This window comes from Maniola hyperantus, chromosome 1 (assembly GCF_902806685.2).
Source record: "Maniola hyperantus chromosome 1, iAphHyp1.2, whole genome shotgun sequence".
Taxonomy (NCBI): domain Eukaryota; kingdom Metazoa; phylum Arthropoda; class Insecta; order Lepidoptera; family Nymphalidae; genus Maniola; species Maniola hyperantus.
Window position 1 is genome coordinate 8,136,854 of NC_048536.1, and position 22,519 is coordinate 8,159,372.

At 37.3% G+C, this 22,519-nt stretch overlaps 1 protein-coding gene across 1 annotated transcript; it reads right to left on the bottom strand.

The window, feature by feature from the left end:
* Positions 1 to 10: 10 nt before the first annotated feature.
* Positions 11 to 22,519, bottom strand: gbb (glass bottom boat). The gene is made up of 7 exons (XM_034969313.2): positions 22,017 to 22,519; positions 7,739 to 7,928; positions 5,099 to 5,253; positions 4,221 to 4,421; positions 3,733 to 3,806; positions 2,686 to 2,820; positions 11 to 2,034 (listed from the first exon to the last, which is right to left on the bottom strand). The coding sequence occupies exons 1-7, from the start codon at positions 22,387 to 22,389 to the stop codon at positions 1,909 to 1,911; spliced, it is 1,254 nt and encodes a 417-aa protein (XP_034825204.1). The 5' UTR covers positions 22,390 to 22,519; the 3' UTR covers positions 11 to 1,908.

Here is a 22,519-nt window from a genome sequence, read left to right on the forward strand (position 1 = left end):
CTACTTATTACGATTTATCTAACATTTAATGATCAATTCAAATTATTCATGGACCTATTTCTATTAAAACCTAATTTACTTAATATTACGAAATTGGCACATTACATTTGTTTAATCTCTAGATATCCTATTAGAAGTAGCTGTTACATATGAGTAAAAGTGGGAAACAAAGTCAATATTATTAATTGTTAACATTTCAGTCAAATGGCGTGCCTTTATTAACAAAATCTTACATCTAAGACTTGTAAAAAATACCTACTTACATAATACATAATATCATATCTAAATGAATAAGAAAGCGACATCAAAATGGTTTTAAACTTTTTTCAATAAAGGAGAAAAATAATTTACCTACATGAACACAACTTAAGCGTAGGTAATATACATAATTTTCCTACTCCACTTTCGTTAATGATTTATTTAAATTCGTATTTTTATTGTCAGGTTGCGCTTGACGACAATCATGCTAATAAACAGCAATGATAAGGTCTATTTTGGAGCGTGCTTGCCTAAAAGATGCCTATTTACTCCTACTTGGCAGGAAACACGGACGCCGGAAGGGCATTCCAGACTTTAGCGGTATCGTATCAGAAACGTTCCTTCCAACTTCCATATCATATCACTAGTACCTTCACAATAAATTCATGAAACATAAAAATTTAGTTTTCGTAAAATAATGTCAAAATAAAATAAGTACCTATCATAAACGTTATTCACTGAAACATTTTCATTCCACGTACCTAGTTATTTGAAATCTATGTGAAAAAACCTCCACCCAATAGTAATCGTTTTACGTACTGTATAAGTACCTGCGTGAGAATAAACGCAGGTCCCAGAATTGGTTAACCACGTTAATAATACCTACTTAATATTTTACTGCTGCTATCAACGCCAATATGGCGAAAATCAAGTTGCTTCAAATATAGATTAGAGATACAAAAACAATCTCAGGTCCAGCGTTAGTATTTGATTAGTATTAAACATACAGTTATCTGGTATTAAAAATGCATTTGAATTTTGCATTTCAAATATCGCCGCGAAAACGCTACCCGCCATCTTTTTAGGATTTGCATGAGCTGTCATGACGTCACACGGATTGGTAAGCAACTGTATTTTCTTAGTGAAATACATTATAATTTCAATCAAAGTGACGTCACAGTCGGAATTAACATGGCGGCTGCGGTAGGTATCATACGTTTTGGATATTTGTAGAACGGATACAAAAATGAAATCTTTAAAATGAATTATAAAATTCATTTATAATTTTATGAACTGAAATTAACATTTTTCGATAGCTTATTGCTAATACTATCTTGTTTATAAATTTTTAGATCTTTTCTCGCTTGGTGCTAAATACCGCATTGCAGGTATGAATGGTAATTTGCACTTATTTTAATAATATCTACGTATCCTAGCTACCTAATGAATTCATTTTGTTCAATCATGAGTATTCGACTAGTTCAAATTGTAAGATCTTACCTATATAGATAAATCAGTACATTTCAATTACACAATTAGAATAATATAATAGTTTTGTATAAACAATAACTCAATGTCTTCAACATAATTATTACTGTTATAGTTATTTATTGTTATAGACCCGAGGGACTCGGATTTAAAACGACTCTTAGCTGATATTTTTAGTCTAACTAATTTTGACTGTTTTATCAGTTGTCAATTAAAAGTAGTTTTGACCGGATAAGAGTTTTTACTGTAACATAAATTGTACATATACAATATACATAATTTATTTGAAATATCGGAAATATCACATTCATCATATTTCATATTTGAGTTTAAATAAGTATATCTACATGTATTTCAAATTGCGCAGTCTGTATTTCAAATTGAATATACACTTCACGTTTAATAAGTAAAGTAAACCATATAACCTATGGCATACTTTAACTAATGACACCCACAACTTTTAACCACCATATTCTTATACTTCCGCAGTATCACGTTCGAGTCATCCGTGTAATACAGAACTGAAATTGGAGACAGCTTGATTGGAGCACATGACGGCTTGGGTACCTAGAACAAAAATATTTTAAAACTCCAAATAGGTAAAGCTCATACCTACATTCTTATCTAAAATTTGAAGTACAAATTCTGCTTATGTACCTACATGACAACCATATTATTGTGCCTAGCAGCACAAAACACTTTACGCACTTTCTTTTAATTTATTGACTAGCGCTTGGCTGCAATCAGACGTAGGTGTCTGGTGAAATTCGACCGTCCGTTGTGCCAGATCCTTCTTTCCACGCACATGCAAACGCACCTTTAACTTTTCGGAGTTATGTGAATTTTACAATTAAATATCACTTGCTTTACGATGAAGGAAAACATCGTGAGGATACCTGTATGCCTGAGAGTTTTCCATAATTTTCTCAAAGGTATGTGAAGTCTGCCAATCTGCACTTGGCCATAGCGTGGCGTAGCGTGACTATTATATGACCAACCCCTACTTATTATGAGAGGAGACCCGTGCTCAATTTACACTATGGGTTGATCGTGATGATTAATGAACCAGGCTGCGAGTGCGGATGCAGAGTAAAAAAGAATCCATGGTTGTCCGCAGGCGCGTTGAGCCAGGTAAACAGCGCCCCCGTGACGTTCGGTTCCAACCAGCTCTCAGCACCGGCGCTCGTGTTGACTACTGATGATGATAATAATACAAACCTGAGTAGGATTTAGAAGATGCACTAATGTTTGCACGATGGCGTGATTAGTTGCATTTTTGTGCGCGTTCAAGGGAAAGTTGCACTCTCCGCTGCAGTAAAATGCTCCGTAGCCGTCCGGTGCGATAATCCAATCCTGTTAAAATATACCTTTAGTCCGTATATAAAATAAAAAATAAAAACAAAAAAAACTGACTTCAATAACCACAACCCTTCCACAACCACTTAAAAATAATTTAATTTAACTATTACCGACTATAATATACTTATTGGATGTACAAGAGTTAATGTAGTTCTATAATAATATTTTTTAAGCCGGTGCCAATAACGATCATCCGCACGGATTGTTTATTCTTCATATTGTTTTGGGACTCCACATTAGCACCTCATTGGCACCGACTATTTAATACGTTTTATACGTCCATTATTTAATACGTTTTATTAGAGCGGACAGCCCAATACTAAAACTAAATAGAAGTGTCTAGATAACCACAAACGGTTGTTTGTTTTTTATCATCGCATAGCGGCTTGTGGCCATATATATTTCGGACATTTCCAAACTATAAAATTATATCATCACTTCACTATAATACTTCAGCCTGACTCGCCTTACATGGAAAGTGCTAATCTCAAAAAATTACGTACCTAACGAAACGAATTACGTACTAAACAAAATTAAGTACGTCACGGGTAAGTTAACATTGAAAAAATCAGTCAAATGCGAGTCGGACTCGCACACGAAGGGTACCATCGTAACAAAAAATAACACTTTTTAAATTTTTTCATGGCGGCCATTTTGAAATTTTTGTAATAAGTATTTGTTTTATAGCGGCAATAGAAATACACAATCTGTGAAAAATTTCTACCTATTACGTTACACGAGATACTGCCCGCAGACAGACAGACGGACGGACAGCAGAGGCTTAGTAATGTGGTCCCATTGGCATCCTTCGGGTTCACCATGATTTTATCTAACAGTCGGCCACACACACCCTAATGGTTTGCCTTTTGTAATAAAGGATCATTATTTTAGAGTAGGTATACGTACCTGCCACTCCAAATCTTTGAAACTAACGTAAAGCGTCTGTATTTCGCAGCTCCGTGTCGTCCAGTGTGATGTATCTGTAATTTCAATAAACTTGTTTCAAGAAAAAACTCATCCTTAAATGAAAAAAAACACCAGACAAGTACCAGTACTACGGTTTTACGATAGTACCCAATTTTAATAAATGATTTGACTTTAAGTAGTTTTGGAGACAAGCCACAAGCCGACTCATCAACCAATATAATAAACATTTTATAATTTTAATAATTGAGCTTTTACCTACTAAATAAATATATTATTATTATTAATAGTGTGTGCCCCCCCCCCCGCCCCCCCCCCCCCCCCCCCCCCCCTCCTGCTCAATCAATCTCATCGATGTTCAACTTGTTTGCTAGACTGTAATACATTCATGTATTAATTATAAAAGTACCTAGACATAAATACGTAGCGAAACCAATAATCAATCTATGCATAAATACTTAAATACTTGCCAGTAAGAGGGTTTCTCAGATAATTTTCTGAATAGCCGTGGTTACGCCATCTCCTCGCTTCACGTTTTCTTCGCGCTCCTGTATCTGAGGAACCCAGTTTAGGTCCATTCTTGAAAAACGCAACCATAAAAGGCTGTTTCCCTTCGGAGTTAGCGCCATGGGTCTCTTCCAAGCCTATCTCTTCTGGTTTCACGTTCCGTTCTAAAATACAAGATCGAGAGTACATTACATTGTTTCGGAACTTAAAGGGCATACACGGACGGATGGAAAACTGTGATAATAATATAAGGTTGAAATGAAGAGATCCGTAGAAGAACCACAGTAATTGACATAGCTCAGTGGGTTGCGAAGCTGAAGTGCCATAGGCACATAACTAGTTTGAAAAACTGATAGACGTTAAAGTCCCAAGGTGTTGGAATGGCAACCTCCCACCGGAAGATGCAATTTTGGTAGATCCCCACAATTTGACAGATGACATCAAACGAGTCAAAAGAAGCCGCTGGATTCAGGAGGTGACGCGAGATCATGGCGTGTAGAAGTCCCGACAAGAGGCCTATTTCCAGCAGTGGTAGTCTATCGGTTGACGATGATGATGATATAAGAGTTCTGTTTTTCACAATAAGGCACGGAACCCTAAAAATAAGTAGGTAATAATATTAATGTGCCGATAATACCGAATGATGTGTAACGGTGATGGAAAACATTCGTGAGGATATCTGTATGCCTGACGACTCTCCATAATGTTCTCAAAGGTGTGTGATGTCTGCCAATCCGCACTGGGTCAGCGTGGCAGACTATCGCCTAAACCCTTTCTCATTCTGAGAGGAGAGCTGTACTCAGTGGGGAGACTATGTTGATCATGATGAAGATTAATGTACCAGGCTGCGAGTGCGGATGCAGAGTTATAAAGAATCCCTGGTTGTCCGCAGGCGCATTGAGCCAGGTGGACAGCGCTCCCGTGACGTTCAGTTCCAACCAGCCTTCAGCACCGGCGCTTGTGTTGACTGCTGCAACTTGCTCCATCTGAATCCCCCTGCAATCAATAAAGTCTGTATCAGAAAACAAATGGATAAATAGCTACGGAACAAAAAATAGGTATTTATTCTCGATCTACGTTACCTGCAGTACATATCTAATTTCATACTACCCAGGGTCTTAACAGATAGAACTAATGTTGTTTAGTATAAAAAATCTCCATAATTTTAGTTTGTGCAATTAGAACTAGATGGCGTTTTATCAAAAAATAAATTACGGTGCGACAAGGCTATCTTGGCGCGTGGCGAAATCGGAACTAACGGTGACGTCAAGTGTCCCCTTTGTTCTTGTTTGAATATTCTAAGCATAGAGATTCTAAGCCTTTGTTCTCCAATAGCGCCCCCTGTCAATGTTAATCAAGTGGCAAGAGAGCCTTGTCGCACTGTAGTCTGGTATCTCTACGACCTTCCCATAAAGCAAATTAAGAAGAAGAAGAAGATCACACACCCACACACACACACACGCACACACAATATTGTTACTAAAATAGCCTAATTTAAATTTAAATTTGTACTCCATATTAATCGATGGATCCAAGGGATGGCTGCGGCGCCCGTAACACAGGTTTACCTAGCACGGACGCCAAAGCACTCCTTCAGGTTCTTATATTTTTATTGTTTCTACCTTTTTTATGTGTACTTGTTTTAAGGAGTCTTTGTCTTGTACAACATTTTTGAATAAATAAATATATTATTATATTAAATATATTATTATCTCTACGACTCAAAAAGTTTTATTTACTACTAGGTGCTACTAGCCACAGGACACTATTACTCCTATGCTACTAGCTGAAGCCCGCGACTTCATCCGCGTGGAATTAGGTTTTTAAAAACACTGAGGGAATTCTTTGATTTTCCGGGATAAAAAGTAGCCTATTTCACTCTCTAGGTCTATATCTATACCCATAGACTATATGTATAGTCTATAGTATACCCATGCAAAAAAGCACGTCAATCCGTTGCACGTTGCGACTTGATTGGAGGACAAACCAACAAACAAACACACTTTCGCATTTATAATAAGGGTACTATAGCAACCTTGACATCCATGTTTGTGCCACATTTTTGTTTACGCAGTGTTACTGCATCCGTGATCCATCCATTCAAGTGTACTGCTGGGATATTCACTTATAAATTCATGCTAAATTCAACATAACCTAATACCTATAGAGAATGCAGTACAAAAATCATGTGTAAAGAAAAAAATAAAATTTAGTTTTTTAAATAATAAATTACGGGTTTTGTTTTATTACCTCAACTTTTAGTACTGAAAGTACTTCTCTCAATGTATAAAATAATAAATAATGCGGCCGAACTAAGAATAACACTGAATTTCTGCCATATTGCGACGTGTACCTAAGCGGGATTATAATTTTTGATTCGTATTTTCTTTGAAGTCACTACCTATAAAAATAATATATGAATTAAACCTGCACACGTGTTATACCTGTTATACGTATAGCTATATAGTTGACCTTAAAAAACTAGTATCCAAGGCCGGAAAAAATTAAAAATAAATTACATACAATAGTTACTGCAATTAGAAACAGATGGCACCACTACGAAAGATTAGCTGACGTCTCTATACCAGTATATATAATGTACTCTGTGATACTACCTACCCGTAGCCCTAGTATAAGATATTACATAATATTATTATGTCATCAACGTTGAAATAATTCGGGCGTTGAAACACATTCCAAACCTGCAAATTCGGTCACCCTCCATTTATAGAGTTTAGGTCAAGCCCCAACCACTTCTTTCCTCTGTGCCCCAACTAAGCAAGGATATTCAGATAATCTACCCGAGCGAAAGCCGCGCCGCCGAGTCATGTGGTTACTAGTTTATTTTAGCGTTTAAACTATCGTGAGTGATTTCCATTATATATAATATCTGTCCCGGCTTTACTCACGTGTTTAGTCGACGTTAGCCCCCACACCCCAGCCACCCTCACAACGGGCTCTACGGGCAGCGGCACGCGCGGCTCGCAGTCACAACCGCGGCGCATGCGCGAACTGACTCCCTTGAAAAAGGACCCCGGATGGGTTCGAAACTAGTCGGGCTAACGTCGACTAAACACGTGAGTAAAGCCGGGGCAGATATTATATATAATGGTTACTAGTTACACAATAAAATAGAAGCGACAATAATAACTACTATGATTTTTTATAAAAAATAGCGATCAAGTACGAGTCGGACTCGCACACGAATAGCTTCGTTAGGTATGGTACAACGAATAATACTTACTTTTAAATTTTTTTGTGATATAATTAATGATATAATTATGTAACCACAAAGTCAGGATTTCCGGATTTTTCCCTTTACTCGTGCTATGCCTAAGACATAGCTACCTGCCAAACATGATTCAACGGGGAATTCCCTTGACGGGTCTTCACAGACACAAGCAGACAGACAACGAAGTATAATAAGTAAAATATAGGATCACTTCGTTGTTTGTCTGTCTGTAACTAATTGAGTACCTACCCCAAATTATCGACGCTTATAACTCGGTTTGCGACAACTGTATACAAGGCGGTGGGATCATCTGAGTGCGTCGCTGCCTGATGAAGCCGTAGCTCTGCAGTGAGAAGGGACGACGAGTCGCCCGGCGCGCTCGTCACGTCGAACCAGACGTGCCTTCCGTGACCTTGGCGCAACGCACCCAGGTGATGCTCTACAAATCATGAAATATAAGATCAGAAAGTAACGTAAAAGTATTATTATCAAGATTAGGTAGCCATATTTATAGGGTTCCGTACCCGAAGGGTACCAACCTGTCCGTCCGTCCGTCTGTATGTCAGCGGGCTGCATCTCGTGAGCCGTGTACGATGGTACGGAACCATTCGTGTACGAGTCTAGCTCGCACTTGACTGTTTATGTTCTTCCTGACCGAATTTGTTCTGCCGGTGGCCAATCTCAACGAACTAACGAAGACTAGCCAACTACGCAGGAGATAATAGTGAACAAGTGTGTAAGCACTAGGTGCACTCTTATAGTCCGTTGGAATGGCAATCCGAAACGACCGGAGAGAGATCAGGTGCAGAATTGACAGTTTACTTACTCTCCGACTTACCTAAACACTGCCAATTTCCCATTGTGAATTTGTTGACAGAAAGCCCAAATTACTTTTTTTTGGCCCACTTGGAGATTCTACTAGTCACTAGACCTAGACCTACGAGGGAGCATATTATCTATTAAGAGTTGTTGACAGAAAAATCCAATAACTCTTTTTGGCTCAACCCTCAACTTAACTCCTGGCCCACATGCTCCGCAATCCGTAACCGAATAATTTAACCATTAGACCAACGTATAATGTATTATCTATTATTTAGAAAATGCAGTCAAAGTATATTAATTTATCGGTTCATCAGTTCCTTCAGATTTCCAAAACTAAACTCAGTTCTTTAAAGGATATGTTGACTTCGTCCTAACATTTCGCTTCAGGTGTCCTGACTTCTGAACTGGTCTAGTCTATAGAGTATACTCTATCTCCTACTATAAGGTACTTATTAAGGTGGGGTTTTCCATTTCCCATTAATTTACGACAACTGTTTACATGTCCTTAATGGCTTTAATGAAATGTTAATGGCATGCAAATGAGTTCGCAACAGGTGTCTGTGTCTCACAAGGCTGCTGTAACTTGACTCCCACTGCACGTGTACATCGTTAACGTATATTTTTGAGATTTTAAATTTATTTACATATGCAAATAAGTAAATTAATACCTACTTAAGGAGTTCTCTTGATTCCTTAAAGACACGAATTTAACTTAGGTAAAAGCTATTAGGTATAGGTAGTAGGTACGCGACATGTCGAAATGGCAATCTAGGAGGGAACGCCCCGCACACCCGCACCGGCACAGCCTCCGCTCTAAACCGGTGTGGGCGAGCGCGGGTGACGTGCGGGTGTGCGGGGCGTCCGCCCGCCTCATACCCCGATTGCCATCTCAACATGTCGCGGACCGGAGTATACCTAGGTAGGTAGGTACCCAATTGGGTATTTGACTCCGATTTGTTTATTACTTTATTATAAACTAGAATAAAAATAATGACGTAAACCGAAAAAACTAATTAAATCGATCAAATAACAAAAACGTTATAAGCATTTAAATATTTCTGATTAGACAGAGATAGCGATACAGCAGTTTGACGTCACACCTACTAATGCCATAGTAGCTTCGTGCGGTTTCATACAAATTTTCGTTTTGCGAGAAAGGGATAGAAGACCCTCCCACTCCAAAATTAAAATGCCTGTAACTTTGTAAATCTTTGTTGGATTTTAATATTTTTTTCAGCGGACGTCAGGACGTCATTATTTTTATCCTAGTTCATAATAAAGTAATAATATTTATCAAATTCAAAAGTAAGAAAATACCCAATTACCTATATTCTGTCATCGATATTTTTAACCAACTTAAAAAAAGAAGGTTCTCAATTCGGACACGTGAGTAGGTATATTTTTTTGCGGCGACTCCATAATTCTCCATCTGAACCGATTTCAATAGTTATTTTTCAAGAGCTTACCAGTACCAACACTAACTAGATAGGTTACTAATAAGGACTAAAAAGCGAACTAAAACCAAACAAGACGATCTCAAGAATTCCTCTAAAGATTTTGAACTTTTTTCGTAGTGACTGATAAACCCAACCTAAGCTATGGTCGGTTTATAAAATTGTAGATCATTATAGGATCTGACTCATTTTTACCTGCGGCCACCAGTTTCACTTTCTAAGATTTGTACCTATTGGTAGATTTTATATTTTAATCTCTAAATATCGGTACAAATAAGGTTTCATTTCCCAAAAGCATTGTTTAGCTATCTTATTAGTTAGGTACATCGTTTGAAAGAGATAAATACAGAAAAAGGATTCCTTCGGAGTTCGGGATACCCAACGGACGAAGTACAGTTTACAACATATTTTTGCCAGTTACCTACTTATACTACAATAATGAAAAAATTCTCAAAATCGATTTATGCATTTGTGAGAAAATCGCGAACTTTCATCGGTAACTACATAATAAATTATACTGGTAGGTACGAATCGAGTACAGAAGCTCCTTTTTTCGAAGTCAGTTAAAAATATTGTACCTACCTACTCTTCGAAAATGGATTAGGTACTAGTTTAGGTATAGGTAGGTACTTAAGTGTGAAAACCGTGGAAAATTTCAAAATAAGTATTTTTAGGAAAACCTTCGAAATCGGTTGCTTGTTTGTACTCCGTGGCCTGCACCAACAACGGCAGAGTTACGCAGAAAAACATAAACACCGCAACTACACAGATGCCAATATTTTTTCGTGAGGAGTATCCATCATAGATACCACCGGCACGGGGCGTGGAAGCACGGTGGTTATGTCAACTAATATTCTCAGAATGTTTCATCTGACCGCTGCTGACGACGGAGCACAAGGGTTCGGCAACTTTTCGTTACTCCACCAGTTATAGGTGTCCGCAGAAGCAGATCCACCTCTGGCGTGCAGGAACCACAGCTCGCCAACCAGCTCGAGGACTTTACTGTGAACGATGGACTGCCCCGTATCCATCATCCACATGTCTTCTCGAAGGTCAGGACTCGCGGAGAGGAAATTACAGAGATGCCTACCTCAACAGAATCTTTGACCAGCCAAGTTGACTGTTCCACTAAAAACCGCAAAAAAATATCCTAAGTATACATGCAAACTAACAGCAACGAGGGTCACCCTGGATAAAATAATTTTGTAACTAAATTACTAACGAATAATCTAATAATACCTAATAAATAAGACCTATTAATATACTTACTGTTATATCTACCTACTAATATAGTTCCCGCATTGATAAAGTACTGGCCACTGAACTAACTTCTGAGAAAATACCTACCTACTCATTGCGCGTGATACACTTACGTTATACCCATACATAGGTACCTAAATACAACATTAAACAAAGTTTATAATAATACATAATATTGTAATATCGTATTTTCAATCAAAATCTTCTAAATAATTCTAAAAGGAAATGGCGACTGACTGACTGATCTATCAACGCAAAGTTCAAACTACTGGACGGATCGGACTGAAATTTGCTGATAGCTACTCGTATTATTATGTAGAGTTGTAGACATCCGCTAAGAAAGGGTTTTTAAAAATTCAACCCCTAAGAGGGTAAAATAGGGGTTTGGTGTAGTCCGCACGGACGTAGTTGTAATAAGATAGTAACTATATACAATATAAGATATATAAATAATCTTTATTTTTCACACATAAATAATCTTTATTTTTCATACATAATTTCACAGACAATAACAGATGGGAACGATGATCCTGCAGAAGTATACACTGTGTTGCAGTGATCATCGCCCTCCTCATACAATATGACAATATGAGTGTGTGTGTGTGTGTGTGTGTGTGTGTGTGTGTGTGTGTGAGTGTGTGTGTTGTAAGGGTGGCAAATTGGGCGGAATAGAAATATACCCGGATACGGAATAATCTACCACCTTACAAAGATTAGAGGAAAAAAAAAATAATTTTAATTTACTTTACTTGATCTATCTACCTAGTAAAGAATAGAAGCTAGCCGTCGACTCCCTTGTAATGCATATGAGGTGTTATAAATGAAATTTGCTAGATGTTAGGCAAAATTGTTTTTTAATGTAACTTTTACCGGGGTCGCTTAATACAGAATGATGGCTAATAATGCTTAGTTATTCTAGCTTAATGCCAAGACTTAATTTAGATACATTAGAATGACTTAGGTAGATAGTACATAAGATCTATGTTTTAAATTTAAGATGCCATTGGCATGGAATAGACAATGACACAATAAAATTCATAAAATTGTTTCAAAATAAAAGCTCAGTAGTAAAGACAGGGTTCTTACTGTACACATACACTAAGAAGGTTCACTAAACTGTTGCAGGATACAAACATTTGCTTACTTGTAGGTGCGAAGACTGCAAGGTAGCTGGACGGCATCGGCCAAGATCCAAAACTCAATTTATTTGATTCTTCACAACCGAAATGTTTCATTACAAAGATTTTCACCAAGTCTTATCCATAGCAATTAAGTTGTCAACGTGAATGTGCAAAAGAAATAAATACGAAAACCGAAAACGTAAACGTAAAACTAAAACGGAAAACTGAAGCTAAACGTAAAACGTAAACGTAAAACTAAAACGGAAAACTGAAGCTAAACGTAAAACGTAAACGTAAAATTAAAAACGTAAACGTAAAATTAAAAACGTAAACGTAAACCCTGTAACAAAGAAAAACAAGATTATAATTTGTGCTGTGTGAAAATTTCGACACGTGGAATTTTCCCGATCAAACACAACTCACCTATTGAACTCCTGGCCACCAATGGTTTTCAGAAGTCCACCCACAACCCATTATCCTCATTTATTTGGGAAGATAAAATAACTGGAACTGGAATGAAATCATAAAATTAGGATTTTCTCTAACCAAACCGCCATTTTGTCGAATCCACATTACTTGATTTTTCACTCACCATAATTGATGAAACATTGAAATACGTTAGGATGACTAACTTTATAACTATTGTATTTTCCCAGGCGAAGCCATGGGCGAAAAAGAGTGAGATTTTCCTGGAACGAAAAAAAATTCGTCTTCACATGTTGACTCCAGAGAAAATTCTAAATCTCACCAATCGGTGTTGCCAGACGCAACCCGAGTGTGGCCGCTCTCAGTTAGTTTGATCATGAAGCCAATTCATTTTTGAATATTTGCGGAACCTAAGGATATATTATAAGAACCGTTTTGTTAATGACTTAACAATAAACAAATGATATTATGGTTTTATTTAATTATTTTGTTTTATTTTTACGACAATTGACAACGAAGCAAACGCCATCTATTGTGGCTCGAATGAACTCTGAACATCGACCCACGCGTAGTTCTGCACCTTGATGCTAGGTGGCACCAACATACTTTGAACAAAATTGATTTTTATTAAAAGCGAAACGCTAATTAGTAGTTCAAAATTTACAACGTCACAATACTTCCCCTCCTACGAAAAGGTTCAACAGGTTGAACCACGCTGCCCTCAGCGTCATCCAACAACTACTAACAATTTGCCTGAAACAAACAAACAAAAAAACACAGAAGTTACGCGTGAACGCACATCTACTACTAACAAGGAAAATTGTCTAACAAAATAAATATACTGAAAACAGTGTAAGGTTTTATACATTATACTTAACTACACAACCCTAACTTCTAAAAAGAATATATACAAAAAAACTTCATGGTGTCTAAGACACTTGAGTGGAAACATCTTGGCATCATTCTTCAGCTGACTGATAGAATGCGTCTAGGCCTACGGTGGTTCACTCTTTTAAACTACCATCGTAATATTTGTTACTCAACAAATACGGAAAATCTGGTTGTGAACGGGTCCATCTGATATGGCAACCGTTCTCTATCCCATTCGGAAAATAAAACCGAATCAAAATCGGAATATGAGAAAAAAAACGAAATAACTCTCCTAGAAAATAGATCTCGGAACAGAATCGGAAAAATAACAGAAATGATCCATTATCTAGAAGGAAAACGAAAACAAAACACAAAACCCCCCCTTTTCGTTATCCCCAAAGTACGATATTTGCATTTTTACTTTCTCAACCGGTTGGTCTACCACAAGCATTCCAATCATCACATATTCATCCCTACATACATCCACTACATTCATCCTCAACTGAACCATGGTAATGTAACTGTTAACTCAGAACATCACTACACTCATACAAATTCCTAATTGAATATTGATAACTTAAATATTCAAACAGTTTAGACCAAACTAAGTAATGGCAAATATCTACTTCTTAATATCCTTAATATGCCAAGTGCCTATTGGGTGGTTGTCAGCTACTCTAACTAGTTCGTAAACCAAAGGTGACAAAACCTTGACAACCCTGCACTTTTCATACTTAGGTGCCAGCTTAGCTGCGAAAAAATTTGTAGCGTCGCTTTGTGGATAGGTCTTTTTCCACACTATATCCCCAACAGAATAGCTTGCAGACCTACGCCTTAAGTTGTAATGCGTTGCATACTCTGCATGAGCCTGAAACAAATTTCTCCTAACCTGACCAAATATGTCCTCCAAAGTTCCAAACTTACCTGCGTATTCCTCCCTTGGAATTCCGGCCTCGTACTCCTTATCCGTGTCCTTATAGAAGGAACCATTTAAAACCGGTTCTCTAGCGTGGACAAGGAAGAACGGGGAGAATCCAGTGGATTCATTAACCGCACTGTTTATGGCGAACTGGACCTTGTACAGGTTTTCGTCCCAGGACCTGTGGTTATCTTTCACAAAAGCGGCTACAGCAGTCATAACAACCTTATTGTACCTCTCAACAAGGTTAACTTGCGGAGTGTACAGTGGTGTGTAGTGTAATTTCGGAATATTATAACGCTTAATGAGATTACGGAATTCAGATCCTGTAAATTGGGACCCATTGTCCACAATCACAGTCTCTGGAACACTATGGTTCAAAAATACAAAATTCTCTAGCGCTTTAACAACAGCGGCACCTGTGGCACGCCGTAACGGAAACAACATTGTATATTTCGAAAAACAACACGTCACCACAAAAAGAAATGTAAATCCTGATTTAGACCTAGGCAAAGGTCCGACTAAATCAGCCGAAATGACCTGAAAAGGTCTCTCGCAGACTTTAGGCTTCCCTAGCAGACCTGGAGTGGCTGATGTCGTGTGTTTATACGCAGAGCAAGTATCACAATTCTTAACGTACTCAACCACGTCCTTATACATACCACGCCAAAAATATCTGAGGGATAATCTGCGATGAGTTTTGAACACACCAAAATGACCTGCAGTTGCATCTGCATGGTTTTGTTGCATAATTCTAAGGATGTCGTTCTTGTGGACTACCTCTTTCCAGTCGAACTCACTGAGAAGCTGGTATTTACATTTACTGTAACGATATAGTTTATCGTTCAAAATACTAAAATTCGGAAAATTTGCTGGATTGATTTTACAGCCATTAAATGTTTTGTCATACCAGTCATCTACCAAAACTTGTTGACTAGAGTTATCATTACGATCACCAACTACATCTACGTGTATGAGTCTCGACAAGGTATCCGGAACTACATTATCACAACCCTTCCTATGTTCGATAACAAAATTATACTGTGATAATCTACAACCCCATCTGGCGAGTCGTCCTGAGGGATTTTCTAAATTTAAGAACCACTTTAGGGATGCATGGTCTGTGATAATTGTGACTGGCTTGGAACCAAAATAAGCCTGAAATTTCTCCACTGCAAAAATCACAGCTAGAGCCTCGCGTTCCGTCGCGCTGTAATTCCTTTCGTTTTTATTTAGGCTCCTACTGACATACGCAATGGGATGATCGCAACCATCGGTTTCTTGCGTTAGCATACCGCCAACACCATATGCAGAAGCATCACAATGTATTTTGAATGGTTTTTCAAAATTCGGTACCGCAAGAACAGGTGCGGTTACCAACGCATTCTTCAATGTATTAAATGCTACCTCTGCCTGTTCGCTCCACTCAAATTTAGGTGCGTTCTTTCCTTTACTCGTTAGTCTATTGAGTGGTGCAGCGATGGTTGAAAAATTCCTAATAAAGCGCCTGTACCAAGAACAAGTGCCTAGGAAAATCTTTACCTCCTGTGCAGTTTTTGGGGTCGGAAAGTTCAAAACTGCGGCAACTTTTCCAGGATCTGTGCGTAAACCAAATTCATCCACTATATACCCTAAATATTTCAAAGAGTTTCTAAAAAAATTACATTTATCAAAATTTATGGATAGTTGAGCCATTTTTAGTTTATCCAGAACTCTGTTTAATAAAATTAAATGGGTTTCAAAATCAGCAGAACAAATAACAATATCATCTATATAACAAAATACTATTCCATTTTCAATATCACTACAAAAATTTTGATTAAATAACTGGTCCATTAACCTCTGCTGTCGTGCTGGTGCACCGCATAGGCCAAACGGCATGACTTTAAATTTGAATAACCCTCTACCAGGAACTGTAAAACTGGTTTTTTCCTGAGAGTCGTTAGCTAACGGAATTTGCCAGAAACTTGAACTTAAATCAATCGATGATAAAAACCTTGCCTCTTTCAAGCTATCTAGAATTTGTGGAATGTACGGTATTGAGTATGAATCCCCCTTTGTCACTGAATTTAATTTCCTGCAATCTAGGCAAAATCTCCAGTCTCCATTTGCCTTTTTCACTAAAATTGCTGGGTTATTCCAAGGGCTTTCACTCGGAGTAACTACGTCCATTTCCAGCATCCTATCTAACTCTTTACTTAAAGCTTCCTTCTTTTCGGGAGAAAGTGGATATTGTTTTATTTTTATTGGCAAGGCATCACCGGTGTCAATAACATGTTCAATTAATTTTGTTCTACCCAATCCAATTTTCTCTGAAGAAATATCTAAAAATTTATTTACTACAGACTGGGCTAATTCTTTCTGTTGAGATGATAAGTTTTCAAAAGAAGTGATGGTATGAATTTGTTTATTATCAATCGCACAAATATTGTAAAATTGAGAAGGTGCCTTAATTAATTCTAAATTATCAAAAATGCCAGGGGCTAACTGAAATGTTTTCCAAAAGTCACAGCCAAAAATAACATCCGCTATTATAGAGGGTACTACAAAAAATTTTATTATGTGAGTTACGGAATTATAAGTAATCGGAATAAACATATAACCCATGCAATCAAGTTTGTCTCCATTTGCCACTGAAAATGTGGTATCAATACTGCTATGCAGTTTATAACCGAATCTCAAAAAAACCTTGTGCGCCTGGTTACCCAAAATTGACGCGCAAGCACCGGAATCTAGTAAACCTGTAATCTCAAAACCGTCAACAAAAACCTTTAAATGTGGCCTAAAGTCTCGTTTATCCACTGAATACAGAACTGTGTCAGGTAAAAGGGATGTTTTGTTGTTAATGACCAAGTTCTTTACTTGTGTCTCTGCACAGTTCTTACTAATTAGTTTTTTGAATTTTTGTCCGGAGCGGGTTTACTAATCGCCTTTTTACTACAACTTGGACATGTCTTTACTGTAAAGTTCTGACGTCCACACGAAAAACATCTAATAAATTTCGGAACTGTCCTGCAAAATTTAAAGGAATGGTTACCCTTGCCGCACTTGTAACATAGTTGTTTATTTGTTTTCGTAAAATTAGTGCCTTTACTTGTATCAACCTTAGGTGCAGGTGTGACTGAAAGTGTGTTTATCTGTTTTGTCACTTGTTTGTAAGCAAACTCTGAACTTAAAGTTGCCTTACTGTTAGTAGGCTCAGAAAATAAGGCGGAACGCTGCCTCGCAGCCTCTAGTTTGCGACACTTTTCCTTCAACATTGCGACAGACTTAATGTCAACAAGAGCTAATTGTTCTGAGTAAAAAGGGCGAATATTATGTAATAAAATTTGTAACTTTTGTTCTTCGGAAAGTGGTGTTGACAACCTTGAAAACATGCCAAACATTACAGCGAAATAGATAGACACAGGTTCTTCAGAGCCTTGTGTTCTTGCTCGAATTTCACCTAGCAACCTGTAGTCATAATCTACTGCATCAAATTCCTCTAAAAATAAAGTTTTCAATTCTGACCAAGACGAAACTTGACATTTGTTGCCTCTGTACCATAACAATGCTCGGCCTGTAAAAAGATGAAATGCAGAAACAAATAATTTTCCATCTGAAACGCCATAAGATCTTTTATATTCCTCAACGCGTTCGATGAAACTGCGCGGATCACCCTGTCCGTTGAAATTTAACTTCCACTTGGCAACATTTTTATCACCAGTGCAGTCAACGGCGGTACTCTCGGAATCCAGTGATTCGTCGTGAGACGACTCATTGTCAGCATCTAATCTGGAAATCAAACTCTGCAACTTTGTATGTAATTCACTCTTCCTACTTATTAAGCTGAGTTCGGAACACTGTATTCTCAAAATTCTAAAGTACAAATGTGAAGCTAAAGCTTTAGACCTACAGAGGGCATGTCTATCTTTAGTGTCAGAACACTTTTTTAATAAATCTTCTAAGTCTTGAAGTTTTTTAGTAATAACCCCTAACTCACTTTCAGAAGTGAAATCCGTCTCTAAAATTGATTCAGAAGGAATTTCCTGAATTAATTGTTTTAACTGTTTCTTTAAACCTAGCACTGTAGGTGCTGGAGTTTCGGAACGAATGGATACCTCATAACACAATTCGTCCTTCAAAAGTGAATGAAACTGGGCAAAAGTCTGTTCCATTGTGTTAAGTCAAAACACATTTAACAAAATATCGAGCTTGTGTAACTGTCTATGTTTAGCCTTATACTAATTGGTTAAACACAAACACAAAAGAAGTTATTTAAACTATTAAATATACACAAGCAAAATACACAACAAAAACAATATTCTTAAGTCTATCCTAACCTATTTTATCAATTATGTTCCTATTCCAAAATATTGTTAATAATACAAGCACATATTATTACTATAGTAAACAAAATATAACAAAATAAAACTTCCCAAAATTGAATAAATGATTGTAAGGTGCAGTATCACCTTTATGAGTACACAGTGTGTTACAACCTTTACAATTACAAAAGTAAACAGGCAACAAAGTTGCAATGAACTCTGAATAGCATATTATCTTTAAAAAAAAAAACAAAGAGATTGTGCAATGGTTTGATGACTGTTACTTTACACCTTTAACACATAACCTAAAATACAACAAAATCTGTTTGTAAATGTCACTTTAAACTACCAGCATTCAATTAAACTTAACATGTTTTGTGTGTGAAGTAGCTTTTATCATAACCTTAACACTGCTCTAAACAAAATTTCAACAAAATAATGAAGTATCAAGTCACTGAAAAAAAAAATTGTTCATAACTTCATACTTGAACTTAATGTAATCTCTGAATATAGTTTATATATTTAGTTTCACAAGTTGTAACTCTTAGTATTTATAAATGTATGTGTGTAACTAGTTAACGGCACATAGCGTTTCAAAACTTTAATTATACTAAGTTACCGGAATTTTCAAACATAAGATGTACTTACTATTGAAAGCAATACCCAACAACAACTCAGTTAAGCAATGTTTATTACTAAACTGAAGGCAAACATTCACTTATACACCTCCAAGGTAAGTCAAATAACATAATTGAACGGCATAAACACCATTTATAATGTGTTAATTAAATAAGAAAAAACCACTGTTGGACTATACTCAGAAAATTACTTAAACTATCAAACAAAATTTCTAACTATTAGTTATTATTTAGTTAGTTAACCATAAAAAAACAGCTTAGTGCTCTTTGCAATGTGTCACTACTTAGAAAATTGTACAATCAGCGGAGTACATTTCATAAAATTCACAAAATTTCTCAAAATATACTGAAATAACTATATAAAAAAAAACGTTCGGGCGCCATTTGTAAGGGTGGCAAATTGGGCGGAATAGAAATATACCCGGATACGGAATAATCTACCACCTTACAAAGATTAGAGGAAAAAAAAAATAATTTTAATTTACTTTACTTGATCTATCTACCTAGTAAAGAATAGAAGCTAGCCGTCGACTCCCTTGTAATGCATATGAGGTGTTATAAATGAAATTTGCTAGATGTTAGGCAAAATTGTTTTTTAATGTAACTTTTACCGGGGTCGCTTAATACAGAATGATGGCTAATAATGCTTAGTTATTCTAGCTTAATGCCAAGACTTAATTTAGATACATTAGAATGACTTAGGTAGATAGTACATAAGATCTATGTTTTAAATTTAAGATGCCATTGGCATGGAATAGACAATGACACAATAAAATTCATAAAATTGTTTCAAAATAAAAGCTCAGTAGTAAAGACAGGGTTCTTACTGTACACATACACTAAGAAGGTTCACTAAACTGTTGCAGGATACAAACATTTGCTTACTTGTAGGTGCGAAGACTGCAAGGTAGCTGGACGGCATCGGCCAAGATCCAAAACTCAATTTATTTGATTCTTCACAACCGAAATGTTTCATTACAAAGATTTTCACCAAGTCTTATCCATAGCAATTAAGTTGTCAACGTGAATGTGCAAAAGAAATAAATACGAAAACCGAAAACGTAAACGTAAAACTAAAACGGAAAACTGAAGCTAAACGTAAAACGTAAACGTAAAACTAAAACGGAAAACTGAAGCTAAACGTAAAACGTAAACGTAAAATTAAAAAACGTAAACGTAAAATTAAAAACGTAAACGTAAACCCTGTAACAAAGAAAAACAAGATTATAATTTGTGCTGTGTGAAAATTTCGACACGTGGAATTTTCCCGATCAAACACAACTCACCTATTGAACTCCTGGCCACCAATGGTTTTCAGAAGTCCACCCACAACCCATTATCCTCATTTATTTGGGAAGATAAAATAACTGGAACTGGAATGAAATCATAAAATTAGGATTTTCTCTAACCAAACCGCCATTTTGTCGAATCCACATTACTTGATTTTTCACTCACCATAATTGATGAAACATTGAAATACGTTAGGATGACTAACTTTATAACTATTGTATTTTCCCAGGCGAAGCCATGGGCGAAAAAGAGTGAGATTTTCCTGGAACGAAAAAAAATTCGTCTTCACATGTTGACTCCAGAGAAAATTCTAAATCTCACCAATCGGTGTTGCCAGACGCAACCCGAGTGTGGCCGCTCTCAGTTAGTTTGATCATGAAGCCAATTCATTTTTGAATATTTGCGGAACCTAAGGATATATTATAAGAACCGTTTTGTTAATGACTTAACAATAAACAAATGATATTATGGTTTTATTTAATTATTTTGTTTTATTTTTACGACAATTGACAACGAAGCAAACGCCATCTATTGTGGCTCGAATGAACTCTGAACATCGACCCACGCGTAGTTCTGCACCTTGATGCTAGGTGGCACCAACATACTTTGAACAAATTGATTTTTATTAAAAGCGAAACGCTAATTAGTAGTTCAAAATTTACAACGTCACAGTGTGTGTGTGTGTGTGTGTGTGTGTGTGTGTGTGTGTGTGTGTGTGTGTGTGTGTGTGTGTGTGTGTGTGTGTGTGTGTGTGTGTGTGTGTGTGTGTGTGTGTGTGTGTGTGTGTGTGTGTGTGTGTGTGTGTGTGTGTGTGTGTGTGTGTGTGTGTGTGTGAGACAAGACTTTATGAGTTGTTCTGATTGATCGTAAGAAAGAGTTAAAAGCCATTTAGTACATATCTTTTTAACTCTCGCCGCAGTTAGGGGATATAATATGTGTAGGATTTTATTGATATGGTTATACAATGAACAACGTTGAGGAGTTCCAGTATCTATCTTCGAAGATGTTCATCAGATCTTCACCAAATTTAAATGGGACCAACTTTGAAGTATACCCTTTCAAACAAAAAAAGAATTTTCAAAATCGGTCCAGGCGTCATCGAGTAATCGGGGAACATACATAAATAATAAAAAAAAAAAAAAAAAAAGATTCCGACGAATTGATAACCTCCTCCTTTTTTTGAAGTCGGTTAAAAATAGGTTTTTTGAGCATTACTTTTAGAACTGCCCTTTGGGCTCTTTCAGCTCTTAGCATAAGCGTTTTAGGAGATCCACCCCAAACGGTTAAGCAATAAGATAAGACTGACTCAGCAAGAGCATGATAAACGGACGTCAGGCATTGGGGGTCAGCCACATTCCTTAAGTTTTTAAAAACAAACATTAACTTTCTAGTACGTAAGTATATATAACTATAAACTTACTTTTAGTCTGAAATGTCATAATTAAATCGCTCTCGTCGATGGCGTGCTGCTCTTCACCACTCAGAGCCATTTCAGAACTGCGTGTCGGGCGGGCCTGCTCATGTTCCTCCGCAAGCTGCTTGTACACATCCAGCAAGAAACTCGGGGCCGAGCGCTCCAGAGGCGGCGCTTGGGATCTTCTCGGCCTCTCGCCGAGGCCCAAAAGCTCCAGTATTTCATGCTCGACCACTTGTCTTTCATGTCGCGTCAGCGAATGGTGTATCACCGTTTGATCGACACCGTTATCAATATACAGCCCAGACAGGGCAGCGTCCGTCGCGACAACGAATAGTACACAGCTCGCGTACCGCCACGCCGTCTTGGAGCCGGACATCTTCGTTGATTCACTTATTGTGTACGCAGTTAGCGCGCCCACTCGACTGACGTGTGCGCCGGCCGCGGTACTCGTCGGGACCGGCCAGGCCACAGCCACTGAACCTGCCCGCTCAAGGTAGGCCGCCGAC